At 34.1% G+C, this 12,489-nt stretch overlaps 1 protein-coding gene across 2 annotated transcripts in view; it reads right to left on the reverse strand.

The window, feature by feature from the left end:
- Positions 1 to 250: 250 nt before the first annotated feature.
- Positions 251 to 12,489, reverse strand: part of LOC101743546 (fasciclin-2) — a 31,390-nt gene continuing 19,151 nt past the window's right edge. For both annotated transcript variants that reach the window (XM_038017319.2, XM_038017321.1), the window contains 8 exons: positions 12,044 to 12,132; positions 11,266 to 11,413; positions 10,296 to 10,509; positions 9,063 to 9,340; positions 7,042 to 7,171; positions 4,674 to 4,839; positions 2,952 to 3,129; positions 251 to 1,851 (listed from right to left, as the gene is read on the reverse strand). In XM_038017319.2, coding sequence (XP_037873247.1) covers positions 1,722 to 1,851; positions 2,952 to 3,129; positions 4,674 to 4,839; positions 7,042 to 7,171; positions 9,063 to 9,340; positions 10,296 to 10,509; positions 11,266 to 11,413; positions 12,044 to 12,132 — 1,333 coding nt within the window. In that variant the 3' untranslated portion in view covers positions 251 to 1,721. The remainder of the gene's footprint in view (positions 1,852 to 2,951; positions 3,130 to 4,673; positions 4,840 to 7,041; positions 7,172 to 9,062; positions 9,341 to 10,295; positions 10,510 to 11,265; positions 11,414 to 12,043; positions 12,133 to 12,489) is intronic.

The following is a 12,489-nucleotide window of genomic DNA, read 5'->3' on the forward strand; positions in this document are numbered from 1 at the left end:
TGCTTGTGTGTCCAATAACTTCGTAAGTAATACTGGTATTACACGGTTGTTGTGTGTTGATGTTGTGAAAGATTTATTTGATAGAAAATCGTATTAACAAATCTATTCTTTTTAACAAGGTGGTGTATTTCATGTATTTAATCGATATTCATATTAATAGCAAAATGTGGCGTAGCTTAATATTTATTTATTTGCTTAAGGCTCAGACAAGTATTTCATTTTATTAATTCAGGACGAGAATTAAAACACATTTTTCATAGAAATTTTATTACAACATAAATAGACTAAGAAGGCATCTTTGGTAGAAAGCGTAACACTATTTTAATGTCTAAAACATTTGATTGACAATTGAAAACATTTTAATATATTCTATTAATGATATAACATTCTAAAACATTCCTCTCTAGCAAAATAATTGCACTAATCGCAAATTGTCATGATATAGGTTCAATATAAAAATCATCCAAAATTTACCAAAAAAACATGGTTACTGTCTAACCAGACATCTTTAATTTAGAAAAAAAAAAAACAATGCTGTATCTCAGTTCCTTTCCCAGACCAGAGTTTCAATCAAAATGAATTAGTTTATGCTTTAATTGAAGTTTTATTTTTTAAAAGCAGATAGTATTAATTTATAAACCGGTACAAAAAAAATGCAACTAAAATCGAAAAAAGAAAATGATGCGCGCGCAACTTAGTGCACGTGAAAGAGGTGAAATTTCTTTTGTGTAGTATTACGGTTTTCTTCATCTTTTATTCTTAAATCAATTTCCCTTGTAATAGAGAACGCTGTGTATAAGAGAAACGACCTATATAGTTCGCTTTGTCCTTTCGATCTTTCCACGGTAGAGTGGTTCGCGAGACGCTCTGTCTATTTTCTCACTCTCGCTCTTTCTAAGCTGTATCTTTTCTCTCTATCCGTAACGAATCTGTCGCGAGCTAAATTTCACTCTCATTGCGCTCAAAGAAATTTCACTTCAAAAATATATAAAGTATGTACTAAATTAGTTGAATTTCTTAAAAATAGTTATATTAGATTTACAGCATTACTTTAAATTATTTCATATTTGTGTAATATTTCTTAATGACAAATTAAATAGTATCATCTTTAATAAAAAAATATGTACATTAAATTAACTTAACTCATATTTGGAATAACCGAAGATTACTATTTCATTTGGTCTTTCCTTGTACATTCAACTTAAAATATAATTTGTATTCATTTCTTAAGGATTGTCACAATACATACATTGATTAATATTTAATGATGCAATTATGAACACTATTTCGAGTTAGTATACATGCGTACACGTTAGAATACATGCATTCGGTAGCCGAGTTTCTGCCCACGCATCGATCATTATTATACTTTTAATGGCTTTTTAATTAACGCTAAGAGCTCGTGAAAATATTTTTAAAATATTTGTAGCGTACATGAGAGTCAATACTGGGAAATTATGTAATATGATTGTTAATTAATATGTAAAATTGCTCTCATGCAAAAATACCCATAAATTGAAAACGAATTCGATTCCCTTTGATATGTACGAATGAATTCGAGCATGCGTTCATCATCGTAATGTGAAGGTAATATTCATTTTTTTTGGCATGTTATTTATTTCTTATTGAACTCAGAAATATTTAAATGACTATGGAATTTTACTCGATCAATTCAGACATTACATTAATTAACTCCAACTGTATATTATATATGGAATAAATTAAACAGCGGAATGCTTCCCGGTGATAATCCCCGTGGTCTTATTGTACTCGTATTCCTTGTGACCTTTGTCTGGCCTCTTGTGACAGTCCTCTAAATCACCGTTGTCTCTCAAAAGACCTTTTTCATCGCTGTAAATCAATGTCTACTTCATAATATGACACTTGTCATCGTGACACATGTCAAGTGACATTGAAAGAGTTTGTGTCATTGTATTTCATTGTTGATGAGTTCAGAGTACCGGTTGTTAAAGTGTGCTGTAAGTTATGTTTTGTTTTTTGTGAAGTCGTTAACTTGCGGATAATAATATCTCAAAGTTAGAGGCATAAGGTCGGATATCCACGGTCCACTAGACTGAGAACGGATTTATGTAAATTAATAGATGGTTAAAATTACAAAATATTACATACAACACTACATTGTTTTGTGTAAAATGAAAAGTAAACAAATTATGACAATGACAATTTAAGCAATCACGCCACGTTACCTGGTCCCGTGTTAAGCTCGTAAAGAACTTGTGTTATAGTTACCAGATAACGGAAATAAATGTAAGATTTTTTTATTATACACATACATATATTTAATATACATCCATAACCCTGGAAAAGACATTTTTTTTTTTATATTTATTAAACAAACATCTTCCCTTGGCGGGATTCGAACCCGCGACCCCTTGTGTAGTGATCATGTCACTTACTTAAAATAATTAAATATAATTATTAATATTATTAACAATTATGTATAAATAATTAAATATAATTATTATAAAATAATTAAAAATAATAAAATAAATAAATAAAATAATTGTTATTTGATCGTTTTGGATTTGTTTCATTAATTCTTTATATGGTGAAAATCGGTGTTGCCTTACGGTTTCGTGTTCTATAGTGTGCTTCTGAAATTTGTAAATTGTATTTTTATTGGAGATACTCTGATAATGAATATGTACACCATTTAACTGCATCCTGAGATTATGTCTTATTTACTAACTTCAACTTTATAAGATCGTTTTCATTATGTTTCGACCTATAACTTTAAGTGGAAACTAAATGAGCAATTAGTGTCATAGCTTGTGTGTGTGGTATTGTGTGTAAAATATCCTACAAATACTCTTTGTTTCTCAATAAAGTAAATTAACAAGTGATTGTTCTATGAAAATACTATTTTAGAATATCAATACTTTAATTATGTACACAACAAACTAAAAATATCTTTAGAAAACTGATCTTACCGTGACTTCAACTCGTCGTCTTTGGTTTTCTTCGAGCAACATGTCGCAATGATACCCTGCTTCCTCCAAGCACAAAGCACTAAGTCTAGTAAAACTAAACATATGACAACTACAACTACAGCTATGCCTATTATAGCTCCGGCCGACAATAAGCCCAAAGTATTGTGTGTCGATAGCGCTGTAACAAATATTTGGGTTTTAAATTTGACCTAGAGTGATGTCAAGGAGCAAGCGCAAGACAGAGTAAAGTGGAGACAACTTGTGAGGGCCCTATGTATCAGCGGGGTACCCTAGGACTACAACAACAGCAACAACAACAAAATTCCTTGTGAGCTATTTCTAAATTGCCGTTACCAATAGAGGCCTATAAAATAAAAGGCAGCTAAATCCAATCTGTCAAATATTCAGGTAAACTACAAAAATCGGCCCTAAACACGTCATTACGGATCCTCTCGATCCATCGAAGTACTGCTCTTGCTAGGGCCAGTGTTAGCAACATTCCCGGTTTGAGAAGCTGAAATAACTTTGTTCGGATAGCTACGATATTCTTTATTTTAAAGCAGATTTATAAAGAATGAGAATATTACTAATAATCTGAATGTTAAATGATAAAACTTCGTTTATTAGTACTTAGTACAGAGTAAAAATAATTTTTTTGAACTGAATTGGTTAGAGATTTAGCTGCATTTGCATAGCTGCATAACATGAAAACACTAAAGCGTGTCCAACTAACTAAACAAGATAGCGCCATTATTAATCCATTTTACGACATTAAGGCGTTTAGCTGCCTTTGATTTTATAGGCCTCAATTCTTCGATACTGCTGTCATGTTTAGTTCCGATATGGAGTTACCGTGTACCTAATTTAATTGCCTTTATGGGCAAAGGATTCATGTATGTGGTCATCTTCAGCAGCTTCACACCGCTGAGGATTCTCTTCAAAGTTCTTTTGAAGAAGGACGTAGCGTTCAAGAAACACTATGCAGGGGAATGAATTCCAAAGTGGCAAGGTATGTGCCAAAAAAGATTTCTAGAAACGCTCTGTAGAGAAACGCAGCGGTTCCATATAGTATTGGTGACTTTGCTGCGGTGGCGGGCGATAGTATCGTAAAAATTGAGATGCCGAGATTTTAGTTAACACTTCCTCATATCACTCCTAAGAGGACATACGCGAAAACTGGATTATTGACAATTCGAACGGCATTCTTCCGAAAGTAGCTGGTATTTGTGAGCCTCAGAGAACCACTCCACATTAGGCAGAGTCTGCGATTGGTAAATCAAGTCTTTATACAGGCGCATGGTACCTCTTCCAACTATCGAAGCCCATGGGCATCTTAGAAGCCAACTTAGTGTCTCTTCACCTCAACCTTCGAAATAAGTCCCATACTGATGACCGCTTGAAATATCGACCCAAAAAATCGAATTTCTTGAAAAGTTGCAGAGATACTCTTTGAATTTTCGGCACTAGTCAATATTTATATTAAACTTTGCTTTGTATAACAAAACGTACCTATGTTTACGTAATTTACGTACGTAACCGCTCACCATCAGGTGGGCCGTACACTCGTCTTCTTACAAAGGCAATAAAAAAAAATTAAAAAAATTGGCCAACACACAATATTTTAACCAACATTTTTTAGATTAGATGTTTTTAGAAAGCAAAAAATTGACCAAACATTTGGCCAACATTTGTAATAATACTAAATGAAATTGCAAAAAATACCTGCAGTTATTAGTGTGATATTTGAGGGCGTGGAGTTTCCTTGTGCATTATGCGCTATGATCTCAACGAAGTAAGTCGTGTTGTGTTCCAAACTACTCAAATTGAATTCAGTGTTTTCTCCAATACGTTCTTCTCCGCACAGCTCACCGTCTGAATCATCGTCCACCTAAAATTCAATTGTAACCAACTTTAAAACGGTAATTTTAATCATTTTTTTGTCTTCATTAGTCAAGAGTCGTCAATATTTTTGTCAGATTTTATGTTATTCTATGTATTTAAATAGGTAGGTGAGTAGATTTTAACAGCGCAGGTAAGCCCTCCGTAAGATGAACCGATGCTCTACTGCATACAGTGGCGAGAATCTCCTTGACGGACCACAGTATCAGTCAATCGAACTTTGGAGGATACTTATGTCCAGCAATACACATCTTTTTGACGATAATAATGAATTTCGATATGTGTAGTACATATCTTATATTACATATTAATTCGTACTAGTATTCGTTTCTTATGGAAGTGATTCATGATAACAGTAACACGTGTAGCTTCAGGATCGATTATAATGACATGGCTCGATACTAGAGAATTCTCTCGCTTTGAAGTAGTAGTGGTCTAAAGGAGAAGACGTCTGGTGCATTCGTAGCGAGCGATGTAACTGTACTAGTGTTGGAATCCTGCAGGCAGATAGGTACCTATTTTTGTAATGAAATATGTAGTTAAACACATGTTTACGAATGACGACTTCCACGATGAATTAATAAGATAATGTAATCATAATATAATCAAGCGGTACCACCAGCCTACTTATTCCGGCCGCGAAACAGTAATGCGTTTCGATTTGAAGCTTTGAAACCCCACCATAAGTCCAACCATGGCAATATTCACTGTCTATTGTCTATTGCCTAAATTACAATAACTGCTTAGCAACATGTGTGTCCTGTTTTCACCTGCAGATTTATCTCATTTAAAACGAAAAAGAACACATCACCGGTACACTAACTTGAGAAAGAAAAGCTCGTGCATTTTCACTGTCATCTATATATAATGACTAGCGACCCGCCCTCGCTTCGCTTCGGAAACATTAAAACACATATGAAACCAAAAAAAAAAAGTAGCCTATGTTCATCAGAGACAATGTCGGCTTCTAATGGAAAAATAATTTTTCAAATCGGTCCAGTAGTTTCGGAGCCTATTCGAAACAAACAAACAAACAAATATTTCCTCTTTATAATATTAGTATAGATAATACAACATTGAAATTTTGAAAAATCCGATTCAATTGATGACACAAAATTGTCTACGAATTACGTATGCTAAAAATACAGTTTTGTTACGGTGAAATCACGGAACAAAAGTGCAGCGGAGATAAAAGAAACAGATGGAACTCGTAATAAAATGCAAATTGTTTCTGTAAAGCAAAATTGGAATTCAACGAACAACAGAACTCGTTCATTGCACAAATGATGAAATATTAATGTACTTTCTTACAAAGTTCCAACGGTACTTTTGTTAGGAAAAAAAAAACATGAATAGAGAAGAATTTTTACACTACTGTGTTTTGTTATCAACTTTTGTCGACATTATTGTGGGATTTTATTTAAATTGATTTTTCTTTAGTGCATACTTCTTTATCGTATCTTTAATTTGAAAGTCGATGAAATAATAAAGCGACAAAAGAGATCTACATAATACACCTCCGAAAGATTTAGCTTGGAAGAGAATATAATTAAATAAGTCTGAATGTTACACGCCTACGACATGTGAATTGTACACATATTTTTTTACTTAAATACATACGCCAGTTAGATTACGGCTGTTGTATATGTACATGAAAGCTGAAGCCATACAAAGCTGAATGTGAGAATACTTCACACCAGAAATATGTAAGCAAAATGGCTTAGCCGTTCATATAGTTCCGAAAACAAGGTCGTCAGAATATATCTAATGAAATACGTACTTAACAAATGGTGACTCTAAAATCTCTCGCTCTCAATTTAAAATTAATATCCACTTTACTGGTGGTAGGACCTCTTGTGAGTCCGCACGGGTAGGTACCACAACCTTGCCTATTTCTGCCGTGAAGCAGTAATGCGTTTCGGTTTTAACGTTGTAACTATACTGAGGCCTTAGAACTCTATCTCAAGGTGGGTGGTCAGGATCGTCAGTTTGCGTATTTCTGCCACGTAACAGTAATGCGTATCTGTTCGAAGACAATCAATGTCCTGTAAGCCTGAAACTCTGAACTCATGTCTGATTACGAGTGGTGGCCTTTACGTTGTTGTTGTCCATGGGCGCCGGTAACCACTTAACGTCAGTTGGGCCGTGAGTTCGTCCAGCAATTTAGGAAATAAAAAAGCGCGTTACTTACCGGACAATATCGTACGGCGTAATAGTCGATTGAATCTCCATTGTCTGCGGGCGCTTTCCATTTCAGTACGTTGTCCGGGCTCTCAATTTGCACGTAATCCGAGTCTAGGACCGGAGGCTCTGGTACTGATCTATTTCATTTTTATCTATTTATTAGTTACAGGGAGTAAAGAAAATGGCCTAGAAGCCAAAAAACGAAAAAACCACTGGCCTAAATAATATTTATTTACTAAAAACGAAAATGTAGGGCAAAGCTAGTCCCATTTTTTCAGGAAAGGCTTAATATATTTTTATGGTCCTATTCAAAATGAGTTATCGGAGTTTCAGAAGTCCGTTATGAGAAACATGTTATGAAGTGTTATTCATTTTTATTATGAATAGCTGAGTCCCGCGATTCTACCCGCGGCTATTTTCGTACCGCGGGTGACGCCGCGGGGCAAAGCTTCTCTAAAAAAGTAGCATAAGTTACTCCTTGTATCATCAGCTACCTATCAATTAAAGTCCCGTCAAAATCGGTCAAGCCGTTCCAGAGATAAGTCGGAACAAACAGGCAGGCAGACAGACAGACAGACAAAAATTGTAAAAAATGTTATTGAAGTGAAACTTCCTTATCGGCGTTGGAAAAAAATTTACCGTCACATTTTTCGGTTACGCGTCACTTTTTTCCGTTACGCGCCATCTGTTTTGTATTCATGTCTATGATAATAAAATCCTTTTGTTTAAACTTTATCTAATTTAACTTTTTTGTATTCATGTCTATGATAATAAAATCCTTTTGTTTAAACTTTATCTAATTTAACTTTATTTAACCAATTTCTAGAAAGTTGCATGTAGATCATTTTTCGAAAAATAAGGCCATAAACAAGTTTCACTTCTTACGTGTGTACACTAGTACACGCACACATTTTTTTTTGTGTATTTACTGCATGTATATATATGAATAATATATTCATATGCATGTAGTAAAAAGCGGTTATTTCAATATTACAAATAGACACTCCAATTTTATTTATATTATGTAGGGTATAGATAACACTTTTTACGGTGTTCTTATAACGGGACTATAAAGCTCCCATAATTGATTATGAATAAGATAATTAGAGTTTAATCATATCAAAAGAATATTAGATTTTAGTACTGCGCACACTAATCCGACAGGAGTCACACAAGACATGGGATAAAATAGTTCCGTTCCACCCTTATTAACGATTGGTTCTAAACAAAACAAATGCTTGAATCATCGAATTATTTCTTTTAACTAGTGGTCCCTCTGTAGTCGAAATTCGACTATAATTGATTGAAATTATAAGCTTAGACATTATTATGGTTCTATTGTCAAAGGCTATACTTCAAGTTTTAATCATATTAATCTATTCTCAATTTCAGCACAGGCTTTATCAATAAATATGTAGGTATGCGTGTGTGTGTCAAATACATGGTAGTATGTGTAATGTTTTCTCTATTGATTTAATGATTTTTTTATGCATAATTAAAAAAAATATTAGCATTCTGCACTTTTTCTCTATATTCTCCATAAGTGTGAGAAATTTTATACTCCTCCATCCGCTCAATTTTCGTAAAAAGGAATACAAAATTTCTGCTTTACCTATTAATTTAGAGATAATCATTAATTCCTTGAGATTTGGCCTTAAAAACAAAATTTAAGATATATTTTTAAACAAAAACATGAATGTATTCGAAATTAATTCAAATAAGTATGTTGATAAATGTGAAGAGATCTTATTCATTTACTGGTAGTAGGACCTCTTGTGAGTCCGCGCGGGTAGATACCACCACCCTGCCTATTTCTGCCGTGAAGCAGTAATGCGTTTCGGTTTAAAGCGTGGGGTAGCGGTTGTAACTATACTTGAGACCTTAGAACTTTTAACTTAAGGTGGGTGGCGCATTTACGTTGTAGATGTCTATGGGCTCCAGTAACCGCTTAACACCAGGTAGGCTATGAGCTTGTTCACCCATCTAAGCAATTAAAAAAAATATTATTTAATCTCAATAAATCTTTACCTTTCAAGGGTTTCAAAAACTAGTGTTTCACTCCAAGGTCCGGTGCCCGCTTCATTTATAGCAGCGAATTTCACGTGATGCGTTGTATTCGGCTTCAGTTTTTCTAATTTGAACGGTCTATTTATAGCCCAAGTTCTGTTTAGATGTATGTGAGTTATTTCATAGTTGGCCGCCTGGTCGTATTCCGCGGTGTACCCGATTACCTCGGGACCTTCGTAATCACTTGGCTCTTGTATGGAAAAGGTTACTGATGTTGCCGCTTGTTGTTCGATTGTAATCTAAAATGAGAGGTGTTTTTTACACATTTCAAAACTGAATTGTTTGAAACGTTTGAAGGGCGCTAGAACTCACAAAAGAAGGAGAGCACGGAACGAGCTATTAGTAAATTAATTTATTTCAGATAAAATATCAATCCATATGGGAATCGACATTCGTAATTTTAAAATATTCATAACAGGCTGCAATAAGTGAACACCCGTTACACGACATTAAAATAAAGACTTAGAACGACTTAGTCGTGTTCAGTTTTCTGGACTGAGACTTTCCAGTTCAGAAACACGCATGATGCCACAGGACTAATCTACATGCTTCTAGAATAAAAATAGCATAGCATATCATAAAGTATCAGAATGCATGCATAAATATTTTCAAGGACTTGTTTTCATTTGAATACCGTATTTCTATAACTATTGTTTTTTTCCACTACCTCTTCGCTGGTAGCCTAAGAGGCTATTCCGTACTCAGCCTAAGAGAATTTTCTAACACTAAACCTAGCGAGAGCAGTGCTTAGTAGAATCTACCACTAGATCGGAATCGCGATCCACTGAGAAGATAAGAAACTCAGTGTGCTGTGTCTGTGGCTTAGTTCGCTCATCGAACTCTTCGTCGTACTCTCCGACAAGTTTGACGAGGAAGGTGACCGATACTTGAAGAACCTAAAAAAACCTAGAGTAGATTCGGGGATACGACAAGACATGTTTCGGATGACGGCAGCTTTGCGTTGCCCCGTCGCGGTCGGATAAGAAACTATTGTATCAATTTGTTATTGAAAAAAGAAAGGTATTACGAAAAGTCCAAAAGTCTTTTAAATAATCTTAATATTTTGAATCTCATTTTTAGGAATGCCTACAGTTGGCTGGCTGTGTGTAATATTTTTATTGTCACGAGCATCAATTGCGTTAAAGTCATTAGAATTATCAAAAGGAAATAAAAGTTCAAAAACAAGTTCCTCACGTTGTTTACGACGGAAGGTACAAAGCCTTTCTTCAAAGTGATCGTCTTCGTTGCTTCACCGTAAGCGTTTTTAGCAACACATTCGTAAACTCCGTATAAAAAGTTTTCGTCAATATTTACAGGAAGGTATTGTTCCTGAGCATTGTTTAGTTTCTCTATTAGCTGTTTGTTTAACTCGACTTGTTCTGCTGTCGGTATCTCGTTACCTTGAAATCTAAAATACAATTAAAAAAAATCTTAATAATTATTACTATTTGTAATACAATATGTGATACATATTTAATTTTAATTTAATTCTGCCACCTGCCTAATGTCATGGTCTAGGATTTAAAAAAAACATTTAGCTATTATAATTCGAAATCTTGTTCGAAGATTTCCATGTTTTCTAGAATATTCTGTAGATTTTCACAAATTGTATTAGGTACGCTATTATACTTGGTATTTATAGAAAAATGAATGGCAAATATTTGTTCGATGCGCCTACAGTGACGTTAAATGCCGATTTTTGTAGATAATTTGCTAGTAAGTAATTAATAGTAAAGTTGTACTTGATATATAATTTTTTGTTACTAATTTTCGTATCACATTGTGTAAGGTTTTATACATTTTTAATAGAGAAATTTATATACAACATTTTTTTAAGTATTTGTAATATAAGTTGGTCAAAAACACTTTGAACAAAATTATATGATGAATACGAGTATAAAATAAACTGTTCAAATTAATACGTCATTATTTTAAATACCATGTATTGATAAATAAAAAACCTAAACCTAACTCTCTAAAGGGTCAAGATACATGTTTAGAAATCTTCTGAGGTCAAAATGTGAATCCAATCCTAACTAGAACTAGATTTTACACACTGTCTCTTATTTTAGGCCTATGACTTGTAGACTGAAAAGCACATATGATACCGCATGATTCTTAATCTATGATAAAATGAAATACATAAAAACTGTTTTAAGCATACCTCCAAGATATAACAGAAGGAGGTTCGCTTTCGTGGGAGCAACTCAAATTGAAAACTTTACCGTTCCAACCCCAGAGATCTTCGGTAGGATACTCAAAGTACGGTTTATGTAAAACTGTCAAGTACATTGTCTTCGATGCATTACCAACTGAAATTTTGATTAGTGACGTTGAGTTAAACAGTACCATTAGTATATTCAACCATCTTGCTTATTTCTAGAGCGAAATAAGTTCCAATTTTAAAGGTGGGACCAACGGTTAAGAAATTTCATTAAAACTTCGAGCTCGTATTTCATAAAGTAGGTAGTGGCTAAATATGTCCAACAAGACTAGCTCCTACTAGGCAAATTAGAAAATAGACGGATTCTCAGAGGCCCAGAAATCTGTTGAAGTTAATTGTAATAGATCTAACAAAAAGCAAAAAAATGATTGTATGTATATATTTTTATTTCGATCGTCTAAGAAACTTTTAGGTTTTTCAAGTTTACTAACAATGTAACTGTTGTCTGCAAAAAAAAAACGTGATTTTACACGAAAAATAATACTGGCGTTGTTTCTATTGGATGTGCTAGACTAAATCGTATATCCCTCAAAACTCTATGAGATGATGTCACAAATTGTAAGCTACATACCATGAGAGAAAATTAAAGATGGGAATTAATATATATCATAAGCAATCAATAGAACCCGGTGAGGATCCGTTATCCAGAAAGTCAATGATAATAAATTGGAAACATTATAGACACTCGTAATTATTGTCTTTGAAAGTTGAAGCTTACCTTCATTAATCGCATTACAATAGTAAACTCCTTTATGATATCGCTCAACAACAAATGACCAATCTAACGGTAGTTCAGTATTTTTTTCTCTGAAAATTTGTAAAACTTGTAAAAAAAACTAAAATTTGTAAAACACATGTACCAAAAATGTTACCGTTCAAACATCTGCTAGTGGTGGCAGCTTTACTGGTGGTAGGACCTCTTGTGAATCCGCACGGGTAGGTACCACCGCCCCGCCTATTTCTGCCGTGAAGCAGTAATGCGTTTCGGTTTTAAGGGTGGGGCAGCCGTTTTAACTATACTTGAGACCTTAGAACTTATATCTCAAGGTAGGTGGCGCATTTACGTTGTGGATGTCTATGGGCTCCAGTAACCACTTAACACCAGGTGGGCTGTGAGCTCGTCCATCTAAGCAATAAAAAAAAGCTGCATTATACAAACTATGT

The sequence above is a fragment of the Bombyx mori genome, chromosome 18, assembly GCF_030269925.1.
Source record: "Bombyx mori chromosome 18, ASM3026992v2".
Classification (NCBI taxonomy): domain Eukaryota; kingdom Metazoa; phylum Arthropoda; class Insecta; order Lepidoptera; family Bombycidae; genus Bombyx; species Bombyx mori.